The 24,009-nt window shown below is 35.4% G+C and overlaps 1 protein-coding gene across 3 annotated transcripts in view; it reads right to left on the reverse strand.

Moving 5' to 3' along the window:
* Positions 1-24,009, reverse strand: part of OSBPL8 (oxysterol binding protein like 8) — a 187,813-nt gene that overhangs the window by 90,110 nt on the left and 73,694 nt on the right. For 2 of the 3 annotated variants that reach the window (XM_029204669.1, XM_029204671.1), the window contains exon 2: positions 1,683-1,820. In XM_029204669.1, the coding sequence (XP_029060502.1) occupies positions 1,683-1,773 (91 nt within the window). In that variant the 5' untranslated portion in view covers positions 1,774-1,820. Of the gene's footprint in view, positions 1-1,682; positions 1,821-11,742; positions 11,780-24,009 lie in introns of all 3 variants that reach the window. The other variant, XM_029204668.1, reaches the window with a different exon arrangement.

Here is a 24,009-nt window from a genome sequence, read left to right on the forward strand (position 1 = left end):
AGTTTTTCCAATTCCTGCAATGCTATATAAAAATGTCTCCATCTAACACTTGACTAGAAAAACATTTTCCACTGGAATAAGTTAGAAAATGATCATGTAACTTACTATTAACCAGTTAATATTCATTTAAAAAGAAGTAACTAAAGCCTACTTCAATGAATAATTCATAAAGTAACAACACTAAAACCTGACTAACTATACAGACAGTATAACATAATTAAGACTCTAAATTTTTAAAAATACTTGATAACCTAAGTACCTATCAGCTTTCAAACACCAAATTTAAGTTCTTAATTTTAAAAGCAGAAGTCTTTCCACCACAGTTACCAGTAGTACCACAGGAGAGTTCAGAGCATTTGATCAAATAAACTTTAGCTAAGAAGCAGAATCGAATATACAAAAGGTATCAATTATGAATTAGGAATTCCATAATCCCTGGAAGTCCCCAAGACTCTTTTAAAGGGTCTGCAATGTCAAAACTAGTCTCATAATACTTTTTCACTGTGTTGACATTTTCACTGATAGTGCAAAAGCAATGCTGGGTAAGACCACTGGCACTTCAGCACATATCAAAACAGAGGCACCAGACTGCAGTAGTAGTCACTGATTTCTTCACTGCCATGCACTTGCAGTAAAAGAAGGCCAGTTTCACTTACAAATGTCCTTGATAAAGCTAGACATAAAAATTAAAGAGATTTGCAAAAACTGTAAAACAGTAGTTCTCAGCCAGAGACAATTTTGTCCTGCAAGGGACATTTGTCAAGATCTAGAGCTGTTTCTAGTTGTCACAATCAGGAAAAATGCTATTGGCATCTAGTGCATAGTGGCCAAGGATGCTGCTAAATATCCTACAATGCACGGGATATCTCCCCTCAACAAAGAATTATCCAGCCCCAAATGACAATAGGGCCAAGGTTGAGGGACCCTGAGGGAAAAGAATACTACTCTTCTCATTCTCACTCAACTTTTTTTTGGTGGGGGAGAGGGAGACAGTTATTTTTCATAAAAATATTTTAATCATATTAATCTGTGATAGGTTTATTATTTAATTTTAAATGAATTAAGAGTAAACATTTTAAACAAACTATTACATATAAAATAAGCTACAGGATTTATTATATGACACAGGGAATGTAGCCAATATTTTATAATAAATATAAATGGAGTATAACCTTTAAAAATTGTGAATCACTATATTGTACACTTGTAATGTGCATAATATTGTACGTACATCAACTATACTTCAATTAAAAAAACACTGAACATTTTTTTAAGGTTTTAGTTTTAATTTACAATACAGTTAAGTATCAGGAGGTTACCTAACCCACATAAATGAAAGTTCTTTGGGGGCTTCAGTAATCTTTGACAGTACAAAGGAGTCCTGGACCAAAAAGTTTGAGAATCACTGAATTAGAAGAATGATACAAGTAACCAAATATGTTGTAGAATATAAGGGGAATTAAAGGACTCCAAAGGAAAATGCACTCATTTCAAGAGTATTATGAACGAGCAAAACAAACATCAACCTTTATAAAACCAAACAGTCCAAAAGAAAAGTCATGATAGACCCCCAAATGTCATTTTCTCCCTAAACACACACACACACACACACGGACACGCACACGCACACACACACCACACCATCAAAAACAACAAAAAACATTAAAAGTACAACTCCTTACCCTGGCTATGAGGACTTGCTGGACTAAAACATGGCTGATACAAATCTTTGGTTGGTGTTGGAAAAGCTTCTTTCCCTTGGCGCTGACTCATCTTTCCTGGTGTCAGGTGTTGAGTATCGTCACTGTTTGCTACCACAGCTCAAGGAAAGAAGGGAAAAAGAATTAGTACTTAATTCATAGATTTACATAACGGCATAGTTAATAACATGGAATAGAACTACGACTGAAATGGCCTCAGTGGTTATATTCATTTTACCAACTCAATACTTTAATAAAAAATTAACATAATTGTTTTATTTTTAGTTTATCAATTCAAGAGGAATTTATAGGTATGAGTCAAATTATACAAATTACAGACCTCATAAAAATGAAAGTACATATTCTGATAATGAAAGTACCCCAAGGTTTACTGTCAACCTTTCATTGTGTTATTAACTCTATATATTTGCCAATAGAGCAGTAAGCAAAAGACAATGTCATTTCACAGAAGAAATACAAATGGTCAGTAAACATATGAAAAGATAGTCAACCTCATTAGTAATGAGAAAAAATACAAATTAATAGCAGTATAAAATGGTATTTTATATTCATTAGAATTTCTACTCTAATTTCTAATTTTCATGGAAAGTAGGTGTGATTCTTGTTTTAGAGATGGGGAAACTTTAGGTTCAGAGATTGTCTTGCCTAAGACTAAGTAATAGAGGTAAGATTCTAACTCAGAACCATTTGGTTCAAAGTCTGGTCTCAAAAGCTTGCTGTCCCAACAATCAATCTAGTGTTTAAGGCTGCTATTCACCCATTTGACAAAGCTACTAATACAGGAGAGCAATGTCCAGTTCCAGAGAGGGCAGAAAAGAGAAAAATACTCATTGAAGGAGTAGGGCAAATCGTGAGCAAATCCACAGTACCCCAGGATCTCCATTCTTTCATTTTATATAACTGCTTTTCAGTCTATGAAAACTTTAGTTTTATCTTGAGAGAGGATGATTCTGTCTTCAGTCTAGATGTAATTTTAAACTTAATGAGAACTTAATATTCACATTTTTAATCACCATATCTTTTAAATTTAATTGTTTTAACATGTTTTCAAATTGTGCTAAAGTTATCAAAATTATATTTTAGCTCCTTAAATTTTAAAGTAAAAACTAAAAAATACTTTCACTTATCATCCAAGTAAAGATATAAAAAATTTATTTTCCCATCAAGTCCATAAAAAAAAATCCTTATACTGATGACTACTAAATTTTTATCTCCTCATAAACTCAAAAACTCACATATCCAACTACCTGCCTTATAATCACCTCTATTATTTTACAGACATCTCAAATTTATCCAGAACCATTCTTGCCTTTCCTTATCCTCCAAACCTGCCTCTCTCCCATCTGTTAATGCAATCAGTATTTCCTTCCCCCACTTTCTCAGGCCAAAAACCTTAGATGTATTCTTTGATATTTTTTCTTTCTTTCACATTTCATATCCAATTCATCTGTGAGATCTTTATACTCTATCTTCAGAATTTATCTGGAATCCTCCTACTTCTCTTCACTTCCACAACTACCACCCTGTTCCAAGCCAGCATTACCACCAATATCACAGCAGCAGATTTCTACTTGGTCTCCGGACTTAGCATCTTGCTCCCTGCCTTGTGTAGAGTTCATTTTCTATACAGAAGCCTGGGTAATCTTTGTAAACCATAGATCAGATTTGTATTAAGGAGAAATATCCACAATGGCTTTCCATTATATTTGCAATAAATTCCATGGCCTAAAGATTCAACAGTCTGGCCCCTGCTTATCTTTCCAACCTCATTCTCTACTATTTTCCTCTTTATTCACTTGGCTCCAGCCATAATGGCCTTCTTGGTATTCCTCAAACATGCCATCTTGCCCCAGTCGCAGCCCTTATATCTTTTTTCCCTTCTACCTCGAATACTTCTACCCCACATCTTCATATTATTGACCACTCTCATCCTTTGTTGTCTGTGTTCAAATGTCATCTCTTTAGAAAAGCCCCTCATTGTGCTTTTTGATAAGTCAGTTCCTAATTTTAATATAATAAAATTTATCAATTCTGGTTTTGGTTTTTTTTTGTTTTGGTTAGTGCCCATTCTACCACAATTATATTCTATCACTTTACCCTACCTGATTTTCACTGTAGCTCTTATCAGCATCTGAAATTATATCATTTATTTGTCTATTATCTGCCTTCTACATGAGACCATAAATTCCATGAGAAGGGAGTTTTGCCTGCCTTATTTTTCCATAAATCCTCAAGTCCCAGTGTGATTCTGGCATACTGAAGGTGTTCAAAAGAATTTTGTTGAAGGAATCAAATCAACAAATTTTATATTTTTATGAAACTTCATTATCATAAAGTATATGGTGGCTTATTCAGTTACTAAATCCAATATCCATTTAATACCTAAAAATTATTACTGAAATTTAAAATGTATGGTATTGATATAGAGAGAGACAAATTGATCTAAAGACCTTAACAGAGAGCTCTCAGAGACAAACCCATGCTTATGTGGAGAGTGTATATATGCCAGAGGTAGGAAAGACTATGCAATTAATAATATTGATACTAGGAAAATTGGTCATCCATGTTGGAAAAATAGGTTCCACTCTCATACAACACACAAAGAATATTTTTTATGAAATTAAAAACATAAATGCAAAAAGCAAAACTTGAAAGCTTTTTAAAGAAAATTTAAGAGAATATCTTTATAAATTTGGGGTAGGAAATGATTCCTTTAAAGAGGAATCCTTTAAAACCTACGTACCTATGGTCAACCAACCTATGACAAAGGAGGCACGGATATACAATGGAGAAAAGACAGTCTCTTCAAGAAGTGGTGCTGGGAAAACTGGACAGCTACATGTAAAAGAATGAAATTAGAACACTCCCTAACACCATACAAAAAATAAACTCAAAATGGATTAGAGAACTAAATGTAAGACCAGACAATGTAAAACTCTTAGAGGAAAACATAGGAAGAACACTCTTTGACATAAATCACAGCAAGATCTTTTTTGATCCACCTCCTAGAGTAATGGAAATAAAAACAAAAATAAACAAATGGGACCTAATGAAACTTCAAAGTTTTTGCACAGCAAAGGAAACCATAAACAAGACAAAAAGACAACCCTCAGAATGGGAGAAAGCATTTGCAAACGAATCAACGGACAAAGGATTAATCTCCAAAATATATAAATAGCTCATGCAGCTCAATATTAAAAAAACAAACAACCCAATCCAAAAATGGGCAGAAGACCTAAATAGACACTTCTCCAAAGAAGACATACAGATGGCCAAAAAGCACATGAAAAGCTGTTCAACATCACTGATTATTAGAGAAATGCAAATCAAAACTACAATGAGGTATCACCTCACACCAGTTAGAAATGGCTTCATCAGAAAATCTACAAACAACAAGTGCTGGAGAGGGTGTGGAGAAAAGGGAACCCTCTTGCACTGTTGGTGGGAATGTAAACTGATACAGCCACTATGGAGAACAGTATGGAGGTTCCTTCAAAAACTAAAAATAGAATTACCACATGATCCTGCAATCCCACTACTGGGCATATACCCAGAGAAAACCATAATTCAAAAAGACACATGCACCCCAATGTTCATTGCAGCACTATTTACAATAGCCTGGTCATGGAAGCAACCTAAATGCCCATTGACAGATGAATGGATAAAGAAGATGTGGTACATATATACAATGGAATATTACTCAGCCATAAAAAAGGAACAAAATTGGGTCATTTATTGAGATGTGGATGGATCTAGAGACTGTCATACAGAGTGAAGTAAGTCAGAAAGAGAAGAACAAGTATTTTATATTAACGCATATATGTGGAACCGAGAAAAATGGTACAGATGAACCGGTTTGCAGGGCAGAAATTGAGACACAGATGTAGAGAACAAACATATGGACACCAAGGGGGGAAAGCGGCAGGGGGTGGGGGTGGGGGTGTGATGAATTGGGCTATTGGGATTGACATGTATACACTGATGTGTATAAAATTGATGACTAATAAGAACCTGCTGTATAAAAAAATAAATAAAATTCAAAAATTAAAAAAAAGACACAACAAAGCACTAACCAAAAAAGAAAAAAAAATTAAGAATCTAATCAAAAGATATAAAGAAATCAAAAAAAACAAGAGAAGATATTTGCAACACATATAATTAACAAAGAGTTGGTATCCAGAATATGTTAAAAAAAAAAAAAAACTCGTATAAATCAATTAGAAAAAGACCAAAAATGCAAAAGAAAAATGGGAGGATGCATCGAAAAGAATGCCTGAGAATAAACTTAACCAAGGAGTTGAAAGACCAGTACACTGAAGACTGTAAAACACTGAGGAAAGAAACTGAAGAAGACATACACAAATGGAGAGATATACCATGCTATGGATTGGAGGGATAGTATTTAAATGTCCATACTACCCAAAGCAATCTATAGACAATGCAATCCCTCTCAAAATTCCAATGGAATTCGTGTGGAACCACACAAGACCCCGAGCAGCCAAAGCCATCTTGAGAAAGAACAAAGCTGGAGGTATCACACTCCCTGATCTCAAATTATATTACAAAGCTACAGTAATCAAAACACTGTCGTATTGGCATAAAAAGGGACACATAGATCAATGGCACAGAATAGAGAGCCCAGAAATAAACCTACACATATATGGTCAATTAATTTATGACAAAGAAGCCAAGAATATACAATGGGGAAAAGGCCAGTCTCTTTAATAAATGGTGTTGGGAAAACCAGACAGACACATGCAAAAGGATGAAACTGGACCACTTATTTTCTGACAAAATAATTAAGTCAAAATGGATTAAAGACTCAAATTTAAGACCTGAAACTATAAAACTCCCAGAAGAAAACTGGAAGTGACCTTCTTTTTTTCTTTTTTAAAAAAATTTTTTAAATTTATTTTTGGCTGTGTTGGGCCTTCATTGCTGCGTGCAGGCTTTCTCTAGTTGCGGCGAGTGGGGGCTGCTCTTCACTGCGGTGCATGGGCTTCACATTGCGGTGTGCGGGTTTCTCATTGCAGTGGCTTCTCTTGTTGCAGAGCACAGGCTCTAGGTGCACGGCCTTCAGTAGTTGCAGCACGCAGGCTCAGTAGTTGTGGCTCGCGGGCTCGAGAGCGTAGGCTCATTAGTTGTGGCGCACGGGCTTAGTTGTCCACAGCATGTGGGATCCTCCCGGACCAGGGCTTGAACCCATGTCCCCTTCATTGGCAGGTGGATTCTTAGCCACTGCACCAACAGGGAAGTCCCTGGAAGTGAGCTTCCTGACATCAGTCTTGGCAATGATTTTTTAGATTTGACAGCAAAAGTAAAGGCAATAAAAGCAAAAATAAACAAGTGAAACTACATCAAACTAAAAAGCTTCTGCACAGCAAAGGAAACCATCAATACAATGAATGGAATAAAATGCTTGCAAATTATATATCTGATAAGGGGTTAATATCCAAAATATATAAAGAACTCATATAGCTCAATAGCCAAAAGGTACATGAAAAGATGCTCAACATCACTAATCATCAGGGAAATGCAAATCAAAACCACAATGAGGTATCACCTCACACCTGTTAGAATTGCTATTATCAAAAAGACAAGAAATAACAAGTATTGATGAGGATGTGGAGAAAAGGGAACCCTTGTGCACTGTTGGTGGGAATGTAAATTGGTGCAGCCGTTATGGAAAACAGTATGTAGGTTCCTCAAAAAGTAAACCTATATAGAACTACCACATGATCCAGCAATTCCACTTCTGGGTATTTATCCAAAGAAAATGAAAACGCTAATTTGAAAAGATATACGCATTCCATGTTCACTGGAGCATTATTTACAATAGCCAAGATACGGAAACAACCTAAGTGTCCATCAATGGAAGAATGAAATCTTTTCATTTGTGACAACATGGATGGACCTTCAGAGCATTATGCTAAGTGAGATAAGTCAGAGAAAGACAAACACCATATGATCTCCTTTATATGTGGCAGCTAAACAAATAACCAAGAACAACAACAAAAACTGAACTCACAGATATAGATAACAAATTGGCAGTTTGCCAGAGAGGGGGATGGCGTTGTGCTTGTGCAAAATGGGTCAAAAGGTACAAACTTCCAGTTATAAAATAAATAAGTCATGTGGATGTAATGTACAGCATGGCAACTAGAGTTAATAATACTGTATTGCATATTTGAAATTTGCTAAGAGAGTAAATCTTTTTTAAAATTGAAGTACAGTTGATTTACTATGTTTCAGGTGTATAGCAAAGTGATTCAATTATATATCTATATGTATATAGATATCTACCTATCTATATTCTTTTTCAGATTCTTCTCCATTATAAGTTATCACAAGAGTAAATAAATCTTAAAGAAGAAGAAATTTTTTTTCACAAGAAAAAAAATTCTGTAACAATGTATGGTGATGGATGTTAAGTGGATTTATTGTGGTTATCACTTCAAAATATATACAAATATGGAATCATTATGTTGCACACTTGAAACTACTACAATGTTGTATGTCAATTATACCTCAGTTAAAAAAAATTTTAATTAAAAAAAGAGAAAAATGGTGGGAAAACATAAACAGTTAGTTCATGGAAGAAGAAATGCAAATGGCAAATAAATGTACAAAAAGATTTTCATCCTCTTTAGCAGTCAGGAAAAAACAAATCAAGATCACAATGAAATAAATATTTTACACTCAGTAAAACTGAAAAAAATTAGTAAGTCTGATAATGCCAAATACTGGTTAAGGATGGGATCAGTGAGCCATCTTAAGCATTGCTGGCAGAATATAAACTGATATAAGCACTTTGGAAAACCATTTAGAGCTTACAAAATTGAATTTCACATATCCTATGTGTCCAAAAATTCCACTCCTAGCTTTATACCTAGAAATACTCTTCTATGTGTGTACCAAGAGACAAAAATAAGATTCGTTCATAGCAATGCTGTTCATAATAGCAAAAATCAAAGCAACTTAAATATTCATCAATTGAAAACAATATGGATTAATATATTGTGGTATAGGCATATAATGGAATAGTATATAGCACTAAAAACAGATGGTCTTTATCTATACCCAGTAACATGGCTGAATCTTGGAAATCCAATGTTAACTACAAAAAACAAGTCAGAGAAGATGACATATAGCATGATACCATTCCTATAAAATTAAAAACCTAGCAAACCTTAGTGATACATATGTAACCTAAAAATAACCCCAAAAATCTATTTTTGAAAAAGCAAAGAATAATAAACAAAAAAATACAAATTAGTCATCACCCCTGGGGGGGGGGTAGGCACAGGGGGAGGAAAGAGAAGAAGCACATAGATAGACATGAGGCATTTGTAGGATTCAAATTCTGTAGTTGAATGGTAGGTTCAATATGTACTCACTGTATGATTATGCTTTATAATTTACATATGCTTCATATATTCTTTTATAGTATTAGTACATTTAAGGCTAATTTAAATACATTATAAGAACAGCTAAAAGAATTAAAGTATGCTTTAGTATTCCATAAGAAAGACATACTAAGTCTTGAATAACTTCACTATATAAAAAAGGAAAAGTGTAAACTTAGTTCTATTCACCCCTTTCTAACTCCTTATTGATTGAGGTATTACTGTTTATGATTTTGATAACCTTGAAATGAGAGGGCTTATAGAAATAGCAATACACAGAGTATATTTCCTTAAAAAAAAACAGAAAGCATTTTAAAATTTGTTTTCTTTCACCGCATTCACAAACATTAACTATACAGAAAATTTGCGTAATATAAAAATCATTTTGATGTCCTATATCACTTGCACAATAGTAGACTATTCACATATAAAGGGCAGTGACTTTATTTTCATTTGTATCCTTTGGCATAAAACTGACAATAAATACTTACTAAATGCTTGGATCGATATTTGACCAATGAATCACTGCAGGACTCCAAAACAGTTTCTGGTAATTCAATCAACTGCCTAACCTTCTAAAGATATTAGCGTTATAGTGCCCTCTCCTGGTTCTACTTTGTAGTCAAAGTAAAGCAAAGCCACCTACTTTGCTAGTCATATTACTTTTAAATATGGTAAAAACTAATCACACTGGAATAATAGTAATATAATTAACATACTGTAACTTCTAAGAGAATATGATTCTATAACTACCATTCTTTCTGAATTCAACTCATCAATACAAAATCTGAAGAATATTACAAGCCTCAAAGTCTGGTGTTTGCTTTTACTCTAAGTGAAAACTAATAAGTAAAGTAATTGTTTAAAGTCATACAAATCTCCATGAAAATCCTAAATAACCCCTTACAGAGGATATACCTTTTCTCAAATACATAAGTAATTTGAATATGATCTTCATAGTTTTTTCATTCAATTGTACAGATCCTAATGAAGTACTATGTGAAATTACTTTTCACTCAAACAGATATATGGTCTGCAGTAAATAATTATACAGCCTCAGTCTTTAAACAGTTGGCAGAGTACAATATAAACTCTTCCCTACTATATGTTGTATATTTTAATTTACATATGCTTAAAATATATAACCACAATAAATTTCTAAAAATGCAATTCTATTTGTAAAGTTCAGCAGTGCCAATCAGTTCACCTGAGCCAACATCTAAATATATGAGGTAATTAAAGTAACTGAAAAATGCATTGAAAATATCTACCAGGTATCACAAGTAAGCCTGAACAAGAAAGCATAAAAATGTTTTGGGATTTGTATACTTTTTCTATTTTTAAATTTCACTATTCTAATAATGCGAGATGTATAATAAACAATATATTTAAAATACTATGAATTGTTGCAATTAGAATAAAAAAGGAATTTTAGCATATCACTTTAAATTACCTCTCTTTTTAGAAAACAAAATCACAAATATACTATAACCATTATTAGAGAAAACAGCAACTAATCTAGACCAAAGTATTTTACAACTAGAAGAAACTTTGCCATTATCTTGCTCAGTCCCCTTCTTTAGCCAATAACAAAAATGAGCCCCAAAGTGGTGAATTGACTTACTACAGTCAATTACTTAGGAATAAATACTAAAACATCCTAAATTGATATAATTTCCACATTGGTCTTGAATAAAGTTAAAATCTTTGTCTGATTTATGATGCAGTAATATCTTAATTATTTGGTTAGACTTGAATTCAGTAAAATGATAAGTTTCATTCTGATTTCTGAAAATCAGAAGATGACATATTGAACTAGCAACCAATTCTAACTCCTTAGATATTTAAGTTCTTAGCTTCAGGCTCTTCATCTACAAATTAATGCTTTATTAAATGATCTCTGAAGTTTCATTCACCTCAGTAATTCTATGACTTTTAATATGTCACAAAGCTTTGAAATTATGTATTCATGGGTCTAACTCCCCTACTAGTTTATAATGATCTTAAGGGCATGGCACATGTTTTATTCATCGTGTATCCCCTGAAGCTAGCACAGCGTCTGGTCAAGAAAAATTTTTTTGGACATAAATTTAAAGGGTGTATCTTCTAAATCCCTAGATAAAACAGGTCACTTATGAAATCACCAAAGTATACATAAAAACATTTCATAACCGAAGTATCTATTATGTAAAAATTCTGACAAAATAAGACACTATTTCTCACTTTCATATGGCAGTGAATTTGTTGTACTATATCCAGCCTCAGAGTGCTCTGAGCTATGCTTTGTGATGACTGTAGAAAGGATACTATAAAGAAGTATTAATTCATAATTTAGGAATTATCAATTTATAAATTATGAAGTAGATAACTGGCTAAATAAATAATCCATATTAAGATAATCAGGATGTAAATATACAAACACTATCAATCTCAGATGGACACTGACAACAGATGGGTACTGAATGATCATTCATATTCTTTACTTTATATTTCAATGCCTGGAAAGAAAAGCAGAAGACTTAATAACCAAAATGGAAATACCACATGCCTTTTCTAAGTACACATCAAAATATTATCATGTCTCCAAACATGCCATTCAAACTTTAGCTACTTACTTGATGGCCCAAGGACATCTTTGCTATCACCAAGAAGCTTTTAATGCAGGGTAATTGAGCAGCAAACAAATACAATCCAAATCAGGAAGAAGCAAAATGTATCAGGATTGAAGCAGCAGTGAAACAAAAGGACAAGGAAAATAGCATTAGTTTTATAAGTAGAAAGCACATGCATATCAATTCTAATAATCATAATTCACAAGGAATTTTCTTTTCCACACATAAAAAGACATTGGCTTAGGCGTTATGTTTGTTTTAATTTTGGAAAATGAAGGTGGAAAGAGAAAAATGAAATCACCCAAGTATTTTGTTTTGAAAATTACTCAAGTGAAAAATTACTTTCAACTATAATTCAACATATGGGTTAGGAGTGATAAAAAATTATTTAGAAATGTAAAGGACAGCCAAAAAGTTATTCATTTAAATTCAAGTGGCTTAAAAATATATAACACCCATGCACTATTAAATATTAGTTCTGCATGCCATGAAAGCACTTAACACTACATAGAAATTCAGGATGCTTCTTCTACATAAAGAAAGGAGTTTACTGAGTGCTTATATTATGCCAAGCATGTGCAAAGAGCTTTTACAGAGACATCAACAAAGTGGAACAAATTATTTTCTCAAATGGCAAAAAAACAAAGAGTATTGATTAGAAGAACAATAAATTTTACTAAGTTAGGCAAAACTTTCTTAGGACCCACTAATATCAAGCATATAATCTAGAGCTACTAGTCTCTAGGAAGTCAGAAGATCCAATTCTTAAATGATTAACTTGCAATCAACTAAAAGAAACAGGAAAAAGACTGCTGATCTTTGTCTAGTAACTATTTTAATAAACAGCATTACACTAAATGTCACGTATAGACACAAGTGTTTTGGTCTCCCTTGGCAGGAACAGAGTCCTTAGCTCTCTCCTTCATTTCAAATACCAAACATGGAAACGTATCAGAAGTGAATAAACAAACAAACAAAAAGTTCCCACCACTAATGACATTATTGTTTGGTCTTATTTAAAGGGAATGGGGAATCTTAATTGGTTTTGACCAAAAAAAAAAAAAAAGTAGCAGTTGTTTGCTTTAGGGCTTCTGCTGTCACCTAGGGGAAAAAAAAAATCTTGGCCCTGTTACTTCCCTAAAGTGATGGTTATTTCACAATGCTTAAAATTATGTTCTAATGCCTTTAAAGGCATTTGTTCTATTCATTTTTTCTATAGGTGTCCATTTAAATTCATTCTTCTATAAACTGAGTTCACAGATAAACTAAAAAGAAATACAGCTTTAGTGACGAAATAATTGTGCTCAAATCCATTACAGCTAGCAAGCATGTGGGAAGAGATTAAAGTATTTGTGGCAGGCAACCTCTAAAATGGCCCCAGTGATCCCCACTTTTTGGTGTATAATCCCCTCTCTTTGAGCATATACTGGACTTGCTGAATCACTTCTAATGAACAGAAAATGGCAGAGTGAAAGGATGTCATTTCCAAAATTAGACAGTAACAAGACTATGACTTCAACCTTGTTTGTGGTCTCTTGCTCTCTCCTAGATAGATGATCCTGGGGAAAGCCAGCTGCTGCATCATGAGGCAACCCTGTAGAAAGGCCCATGAGGCAAAGGAACTGAGGTCTGTCCACAAACCCTAAGTGACCCTGGAAATGGCTCTCCCGCCTCCCCTGACGCCCTCAGCGGCAGCTCCCACTCTCCAGTAGCTTGATTGCAACCATATGAAAGACTCTGAGCTAGAGACACCTAGCAAAGCTGCTCTTAAATTCCTGACTCACTGAAATTGTAAGATAATAAATGCTTGTTTTCTACCATTTAATTTTGGGATGATTTGTTATATATCAATAAATAACTAATACAATATTGGAAAACTGAAGGAAGTTCAGAACCTGACAGAGACAACTATGGCAAACTTTACAAATCCTTCATAGACATCTTTTGGAAAAATCTTCCTGTACTGATATGAATAATTACCAGTTTCCCTAGATTTACCTATAACTTCCTAAAGGAAAGAATGATTCTAACCATATTTACATAGTTAAGAGTATTTAATTTCACAAGGGCCAGTCACATTTGAAGCTTTTGAGCTGGTCTTCTACTTAGAATAAAAGATCAAGTTCACTTTCATTGTACAGTTCTGTATGATATAATTCTCAGATTTTGTTGATTAAAAGCACTATGTCATCTTCTGTGCAGCTGTACTCCTTATATATTTACTCCCAGAAAATAATCCCTAGCATACACAACAGCTTCTGAACATTTATTTCAAATTATGCTTTCAACATTATATCCTCAGGCATATTGGTGTCATATAAATCTGAATGTATTGTATTAATCCAATATTTTTCTCAGGCTGAGGCACTGGAGAATGATCAAAGTAAACACTGTCTATTCTTATCATTAATCTATCATCCATCCATCCATCCAAATATTCACTGAGTACCTACTATATAGACAGGTATCATTTTAGGCACTGAGAAATATAGCAGTGAACACAACAGACAAAAATCCTGTCCTTGTGGTAGTTATGTTCTAGTAGGGAAGATAAACAATAACATAATAAACAAGTAAAATTTTGATGTATATTATATAGTATAAATACTAAGGAAAAATAAGCAGAAAGTGAAGACATAAAATGTTAGGGAAGATGGAGTTAAAGTTTTAGATAGGGTGGCCTAAGAAGGCTTCACTACCAAGCTGACTGAACAAAATGAGGAAACTTAACCATAAGGACTTAAAGGGGAAGAGTACTCCAGGGAGAGGGAGGATCAAGTACAGAGCAGAGTACTTGGATAGCAAGACTGGAGTGTTTGGAGAATAGTGAAAAGGCCAGAGGGCTGGAAACAAGGCAAGCAGGAGAGTAGCAGATGAAGTCAAAGAAGTAAACAGCTGTAGGACTTTATAGGACATAGTCAAGGCTTCTGTTTTATTCTGGATGAAATAGGGAGCCACTGGATAGTTCTGAGAAAAGGAGTAACATACATGATTATGTTTTAACAGGACTGCTCTGGCTGCTATGTTGAGAATAGACCAGAGGGACAAGGGTATTATCAGCTCAGAGGTTACTGCAATAATCTAGGGGAGAGATGAAGACTTGGACCAAGATGGGAGCAGTGACAGTGATGAGAAGTAGTTAAGTTCTAAATATATTTTTAAGGTAAGGTCAACAGGATTTCCAAACAGGCCAAGCATGAGGTAAAAGAAAAAAAGGAATCAAAATGATGTCAAGTGTTGGAGTCTGAGCACCTGGAAGGATGAACTGCCATAATCTGAGATGGAAAAGACAGTGAGACAAGCTAGTTTACAGGGAGAAATATAGGTACAATCATCCCTTGGTATCCAGAGAGAACTGCTTCCAAGACACCTCCCACCTCCACCCCACCCCACCACAATATCAAAATCTGCGGATGCTCAAGTCCCTTATATAAAATGGTGTAGTATCTGTATATAACCCATGTATATCCTCCTATATACTTTATGTCATCTCTAGATTACTTATAATATCTAACTCAAAGTAAATGCTATGTAAATAGTTGTAAATACAATGAAAATGCTATGTAAATAGCTTATAGCATGTGGTAAATCCAAGTTTTGCATTTTGGAACTTGCTGGAATTTTTTTCCCCAAAATAATTTCCATCTGCAGTTGGCTAAATCTTTGGATGCAGAACCCTCGGACATGGAGGGCCAACTGTAGCTCAGTTTGGAATAGGTTAAGTTTGAAATGCCTGTCAGACGTCTAAGTCAAAATGTCAAGTAGGCAGCTAGACACACAGACCTGTACAGGGAAAGGTTTAGGTTGGTAAGAAAATAGTATAAATTATGGTATGTGTGATAGTTAGGGTATATGATCTGAATGGCTTCATCACAGGAGATTGAAAAATGCCACAGGATAAAAGAACAGCCTCCAGAAAACGTACATTATAATGGAACAACAGAACTAAGAATTAAAGCTGAAACACTACAAATAGAAGCAGAAACACAATGAAAAATAAGCTTCACTTCAGAAACCTTTCCCAGAAGGATGTGGATAAAAAGGCATTAAGTTGAGATGCAAGTGAAATCATCCTCCCAGAATTATTTGCAAGTGATGCTAACTGGGAAACAATATATAAGTAATTGAAGATTACATATTAATTTTACCAAGTAACTGACATCACTGAAGTCTTCTACACACTGCTGAACTGCACACTACACTTCTTATTCTTACTGCTTTTAGGATTGGGCCTAATTTGTGCAGTTCCATATTGTATAACCCATGAATAAAGACGATGTGGAAGTATTGATGTGGAAATGCTCTATACAAGTACCTTTTAAGATATTAAAAAAAATAAAAAGCTAGCCACTCTTCTTGGCTTTTGATAGAGAACAAAATACTGCTAGAATTTCAAGGAATCCAGGAACTTTCTCCTCAGCTTGTTCAGAAAAAGAGCATTTAAGATATGACAGGGCTTCCCTGGTGGCGCAGTCGTTCAGAGTCTGCCTGCCGATGCAGGGGACACGGGTTCGTGCCCTGGTCCGGGAGGATCCCACATGCCGCGGAGCGGCTGGGCCCGTGAGCCGTGGCCGCTGAGCCTGCACGTCCGGAGCCTGTGCTCCGCAAAGGGAGAGGCCACAACAGTGAGAGGCCCACGTACCGCAAAAAAAAAAAGATATGACAGAAACATTTTCTCTCTCTGAGCAACTTATCATGTTTACAATTATCCCTTGAACAATGTCCATACAGTCATCTCAAATTTTTTATCATATAAATAAATTCTCTACTTTGGCAGAAAGCATGAGCTGAAAAATAATAATAGTAACATGCCTAGAATTTTTCTACTTGGTATTCAATAGCATACTACCAGTACTTTAAATAAAAGCATGAAATATAGCCATTATCTAAATCTTTACTGATTTTAGTCTACAAATATCAGGAAAAGAGCATAATATTAAAAATGTGATTTTACTTTAATGTACTTCTAAATATTTGCCATGCCATCTATAATTAGCATAAAACTTGTGATCTTTAAGCAATGTAAAGGAAAAGGTAGAAGTTCATAATCACACCCTTCAACCTGAGAAACCCCTCAGTCCTGAGCAATCCAGAACAGATGGCCACCCTGTATATATAATACAGAAACAATACCATGAGGTTTATAGCTTGATTTCATTGCCTTTAGCACGGCACCTCCCTGTTTTATTGATTTGACTTACTTGTTGAGCTTAAGAGAAAGTACAAATAGCTTATCAAGCACTGATATGAGTAGAGCTTAAAAATAAAATTTCAAGCAGACGGCACCTCTTCCCCCAATACAGTTGATCAAGTTGTACTCAGAGAAGCAATCCTACTTCAGTGGGCTCTTGGAAGCCACAATACTAAAGAAGAATTATATAAAACATCTGAAGAGTGCTTGGACTTCCCTGGTGGTGCAGTGGTTAAGAATCCACCTGCCAATGCAGGGGACAGGGATTCGAGCCCTGGTCCAGGAAGATTCCACATGCTATGGAGCAACTAAGCCCGTGTGCCACAACTACTGAAGCTCACGCACCTAGAGCCCATGCTCCGCAACAAGAGAAGCCACTGCAGTGAGAAGCCCGCACACCAACACGAAGAGTAGCCCCCGCATGCTGCAACTAGAGGAAGCCAGCACACAGCAGCACAGACCCAGTGCAGCCAAAAATTAAAAAAAAAAAAAGGAGAATAAATTTTTTAAAAAACAGAAAATTAAAAGAAAAAAGTATGTTCTACTTAGTGTTATCTTTGGCTCTTAGAGTAAGAAACTTCAATGAGGGATATACAACGCAGCTGAGATCTGTTTGTTCTTTAAACAGGAGTCATCACTCTACACTTAAATAAATTTTTTCATATTCCTGCAATCGTTTGCAAAACACACATGTGCACATTTTATCCCTGAGTTTTACAGGAGAGATTTTAAGGGAATATTTTTCTGGGACTAGAGTTTATCGCTGTTAGAGAATATGATCTGATCTGCCAGGCAGTTACATTTTTGATACAGCAATTCCACCACTAGGAATGTATACTAAAAGATGTGTTCAAGGATATTTATCACATCATTTATAGTAATCTACTTAAAACAGGGAATTAAATAAATAATAATACATTCACATAATAAAATACTATGTAGTCATTATAGTTTGGTTTTTTTTTCAGGGACTGAAAAACATTCATTATATATTGGCTTTTAAAAGTGTTATATACTGAATCACTTTGCTATACAGCAGAAATTAACACAACATTGTAAATCAACTATACTTCAGTAAAATAAAATTTTTTTAAAGTAGGTTATAAAGAAGTTTGTATGATGACTCCATTTTTATGAAATTTCATGTGTAAGATATACACATATGAACACATATATGCCACAAAAATAAAAACAGTGGTTACCTCTAGAAGGTAGAATTTTATTTATTATATTTTTCTTTATTGTTTAAAAATGCCAGATTGGTATGCATTATTTTTATAGTCAAAAAAGATTAAATCTATTTACATATTGGAAAAATGAAAACGCAATTTTCAAAGTGATCTTTTTGATCTATGTTAGCTACGTTTTATAATGGCATAATCATCTATGATTAAACATAGTGGAAAATATATTTTAAGAATCTAACTTGAAATCCTAAAAAAAATACAAAAATGTTAACATTTTGAACATAATACCATATATTACTCTCTGTCTCTTGAACTTCAGCAATTTCTGCAAATGGCAAGATCTAAAAAAAAAGACAAATTTTCTCAGGAGTGATTTAATTTCGTATACCTGAATCTGAATCTAGAGAGCCCGCACAGTTTGTCAAATGAATTAAGTGGTGCATTAATCTTAAAAAGTAGCAAAAAAAAAAAAAAAAAAAAAAAAGCAATAGTATGCTTACCAGTATCTGTACACTGGAAACTAAATCCTTAAAAAAAAAATCCCGAGGCTTCAGGAAATTACAATCAATCTGCCAACCCATGAAGTCTTCTCGGACATGTTCTGGGGCTTTTTCCCAGTTCTTATCCTCCTTGCATATATTTAATTACACCAGCCCTTCCACCATGCAAGCCCTCTCCTACTTTCCATGCAAGTCCTCTCTCCTCCTTTAGTTTCTAAAATACGCCAATGCTCTGGCTTCCTTTCTCCTAATTGCCTACCTCCACTTGGTCCTCCAATTCAATAAGTGAGTGACCTTAACCAATGACCAATCCTCAACTATTTGTTGTTTTCTCTCTACCTGCTCTCTTCCTGCAGATTCCATTCTTAATGAAGGCTCATTTGCTACCTTTATTCAGACAACTTTCAAGTTTCTTCTTCAGACCTAGCCTATCTCCAAAACTTCAGCTCAACATATTCCTACCTGTATGTTCAGACATTATTGCAAATTAACTTCCGGTTCTAAAATTCTGTTAACAGGCCCTGAACCAAGATGGCGGAGTAGAAGGACGTGCTCTCACTCCCTCTTGTGGGACACCAGAATCTCAACTAGCTGCCGGACAATCATCGACAGGAAGACGTTAAACTCACCAAAAAAGATACCCAACATCCAAAGACAAAGGAGAAGCCACAATGAGACGGTAGGAGGGGTGCAATCACAGTAAAATCAAATCCCATAACTGCTGGGTGGGTGACTCACAGACTGGAGAACACTCATACCACAGAAGTCCACAGCGGGAGGAGGAATTCCTACAGAATCAGACTTTGAAGTCTAGTGGGATTTGATTGCAGGACTTTGACAGGACTGGGGAAAACAGAGACTCCACTCTAGAGGGCACACACAAAGTAGTGTGTGCATCAGGACCCAGGGTAAGGAGCAGTGACCCCAGGGGAGACTGAATCAGACCTACCTGTTAGTGTTGGAGGGTGTCCTGCAGAGGCGGGGGTGGGGGCTTTGGCCCACTGTGCGGACAAGGACACTGGCAGCAGAAGTTCTGGGAAGTACTCCTTGGCATGAGCACTCCCAGAGTCTGCCATTAGCCTCACCAAACAGCCTGTAGGCTCCAGCGCTGGGTCGCCTCAGGCCAAACAACCAATAGGGAGGGAACCCAGCCCCATCCATCAGCAGTCAAGCGGATTAAAGTTTTACTGAGCTCTGCCCACCAGAGCAACAGCCAGCTCTACCCACCACCAGTCCCTCCCATCAGGAAACTTGCACAAGCCTCTTAGATAGCCTCATCCACCAGAGGGCAGACAGCAGAAGCAAGAAGAACTACAATCCTGCAGCCTGTGGAACAAAAACCACATTCACAGAAAGACAAGATGAAAAGGCAGAGGGCTATGTACCAGATGAAGGAACAAGATAAAACCCCAGGAAAACAACTAAATGAAGTGTAGATAGGCAACCTTCCAGAAAAAGAATTCAGAATACTGATAGTGAAGATGATCCAGGACCTCGGAAAAAGAATGGAGGCAAAGATCGAGAAGATGCAAGAAATGTTTAACAAAGACCTAGAAGAAATAAAGAACAAACAAACAGAGATGAACAATATAATAACTGAAATGAAAAATACACTAGAAGGAATCAATAGCAGAATAACTGAGGCAGAAGAACGGATAAGTGACCTGGAAGACAGAATGGTGGAATTCACTGCTGTGGAACAGAATAAAGAAAAAAATAACAAAAAGAAATGAAGACAGCCTAAGAGACCTCTGGGACAACATTAAACGCAACAACATTCACATTATATGGGTCCCACAAGGAGAAGAGAGAGAGAAAGAACCAGAGAAAATATTTGAAGAGATTATAGTCGAAAACTTCCCTAACATGGGAAAGGAAATAGCCACCCAAGTCCAGGAAGCACAGCGAGTCCCATACAGGATAAACCCAAGGAGAAACACGCCGAGACACATAGTAATCAAATTGGCAAAAATTAAAGACAAAGAAAAATTATTGAAAGCATCAAGGGAAAAACGACAAACAACATACAAGGGAACTCCCATAAGGTTAACAGCTGATTTCCCAGCAGAAACTCTACAAGCCAGAAGGGAGTGATGTACTTAAGTATATCATGATATACATGATATACTTAAAGTGATGAAAGGGAAGAACCTACAACCAAGATTACTCTACCCAGCGAGGATCTCATTCAGATTCGATGGAGAAATCAAAAGCTTTACAGACAAGCAAAAGCTAAGAGAATTCAGCACCACCAAACCAGCTCTACAACAAATGCTAAAGGAACTTCTCTAAGTGGGAAACAAAAGAGAAAAAAAGAACCTACAAAAACAAACCCAAAACAATTAAGAAAATGGTCACAGGAACATACATATCGATAATTACCTTAAACGTGAATGGATTAAATGCTCCAACCAAAAGACACAGGCTCCCTGAATGGATACAAAAACAAACCCATATATATTGTCTACAAGAGACCCACTTCAGACCTAGGGACACATACAGACTGAAAATGAGGGTATGGAAAAAGATATTCCAGGCAAATGGAAATCAAAAGAAAGCTGGAGTAGCAATACTCCTATCAGATAAAATAGAATTTAAAATAAAGAATGTTACAAGAGACAAGGAAGGACGCTACATAATGATAAAGGGATCAAGCCAAGAAGAAGATATAACAATTACAAATATATATGCACCCAACATAGGAGCACCTCAATACATAAGGCAACTGCTAACAGCTATAAAAGAGGAAATCGACAGTAACACAATAAGAGTGGGGGACTTTAACTCCTCACTTACACCAATGAACGATCATCCAAAATGAAAACAAATAAGGAAACACATGCTTTAAATGACACAATAGACCAGATAGATTTAATTGACATTTATAGGACATTCCATCCGAAAACAGCAGATTACACTTTCTTCTCAAGTGCGCACGGAACATTCTCCAGGATAGATCACATCTTGGGTCACTAATCAAGCCTCAGTAAATTTAAGAAAATTGAAATCATATCAAGCATCTTTTCTGACCACAATGCTATGAGATTAGAAATCAATTACAGGGAAAAAACCATAAGAAACACAAACACATGGAGGCTAAACAATACGTTACTAAATAACCAAGAGATCACTGAAGAAATCAAAGAGGAAATCAAAAAATACCTAGAGACAAATGACAATGAAAACACGATGATCCAAAACCTATGGGATGCAGCAAAAGCAGTTCTAAGAGGGAAGTTTATAGCTATACAAGCTTACCTCAAGAAACAAGAAAAATCTCAAATAAACAATCTAAACTTATACCTAAAGGAACTAGAGAAAGAAGAACAAACAAAACCCAAAGTTAGCAGAAGGAAAGAAATCATAAAGATCAGAGCAGAAATAAATAAAATAGAAACAAAGAAAGCAATAGCAAAGATCAATAAACCTAAAAGCTGGTTCTTTGAGAAGATAAACAAAATTGATATCCCATTAGCCAGACTCATCAAGAAGAAGAGGGAGAGGACTCAAATCAATAAAATTAGAAATGAAAAAGGAGAAAGATGAGGAACAAGACAAGGATGTCCAGTCTCACCACTATTATTATTCAACATAGCTTTGGAAGTCCTAGCTATGGCAATTAGAGAAGAAAAAGAAATAAAAGGAATCCAAATTGGAAAAGAAGAAGTAAAACTGTCACTGCAGATGACATGATACTATACATAGAGAATCCTAAAGATGCCACCAGAAAACTACTAGAGCTAATCAATGAATTTGGTAAAGTAGCAGGATACAAAATTAATGCACAGAAGTCTCTTGCATTCCTATATATTAATGATATAAAATCTGAAAGAGAAATTAAGGAAACACTCCCATTTACCTTTGCCACAAAAAGAATAGAATACCTAGGAATAAACCTACCTAGGGAGACAGAAGACCTGTATGCAGAAAACTATAAGACACTGATGAAAGAAATGAAACATGATACCAAGAGATGGAGAGTTATACCATGTTCTTGGATTGGAAGAATCAATATTGTGAAAATGACTATACTAACCAAAGCAATCTACAGATTCAATGCAATCCTTATCAAATTACCAATGGCATTTTTTACGGAACTAGAACAAAAAGTCTTAAAATTTGTATGGAGACACAAATGACCCCAAATAGCCGAAGCAGTCTTGAGGGAAAAAAACAGAGCTGGAGGAATCAGACTCCCTGACTTCAGACTATACTACAAAGCTACAGTAATCAAGACAATATGGTACTGGCACAAAAACAGAAATACATATCAATGGAACAAGATAGAAAGCCCGGAGATAAACCCACACACCTATGGTCAACTAATCTACCATAAAGGAGGCAAGGATATACAATGGAGAAAAGACAGTCTCTTCAAGAAGTGGTGCTGGGAAAACTGGACAGCTACAGGTAAAAGAATGAAATTAGAACACTCCCTAACACCATACACAAAAATAAACTCAAAATGGATTAGAGACCTAAATGTAAGAGTGGACACTATAAAACTCTTAGAGGAAAACATAGGAAGAATATTCTTTGACATAAATCACAGCAAGATCTTTTTTGATCCACCTCCTAGAGTAATGGAAATAAAAACAAAAATAAACAAATGGGACTTAATGAAACTTCAAAGCTTTTGCACAGCAAAGGAAACCATAAACGAGACGAAAAGGCAACCCTCAGAATGGGAGAAAGTATTTGCAAACGAATCAACAGACAAAGGATTAATCTCCAAAATATACAAAAAGCTCATGCAGCTCAATATTAAAAAAATAAACAACCCAAACCAAAAATCGGCAAAAGACCTAAATAGACATTTCTCCAAAGAAGACATACAGATGGCCAAGAAGCACAGGAAAAGCTGCTCAACATCACTAATTGTTAGAGAAATGCAAATCAAAACTACAATGAGGTATCACCTCACACCAGTTAGAATGGGCATCATCAGAGAATCTACAAACAACAAATGCTGGAGAGGGTGTGGAGAAAAGGGAACCCTCTTGCACTGTTGGTGGGAATGTAAATTGATACAGCCACTATGGAGAACAGTATGGAGGTTCCTTCAAAAACTAAAAATAGAATTACCATATGATCCTGTAATCCCACTACTGGGCATATACCCAGAGAAAACCATAATTCAAAAAGACACATGCACCCCAATGTTCATTGCAGCACTATTTACAATAGCCAGGTCATGGAAGCAACCTAAATGCCCATTAACAGACAAATGGATAAAGAAGATGTGGTACATTTATACAATGGAATATTACTCAGTCATAAAAAGGAACGAAATTGGGTCATTTGTTGAGACGTGGATGGATCTAGAGACTGTCATACAGAGTGAAGTAAGTCAGAAAGAGAAAAACAAGTATCTTATATTAACGCATGTATG

This window comes from Monodon monoceros, unplaced genomic scaffold, assembly GCF_005190385.1.
Source record: "Monodon monoceros isolate NGI ecotype Baffin Bay Population unplaced genomic scaffold, NGI_Narwhal_1 Super_Scaffold_6, whole genome shotgun sequence".
Lineage (NCBI taxonomy): Eukaryota > Metazoa > Chordata > Mammalia > Artiodactyla > Monodontidae > Monodon > Monodon monoceros.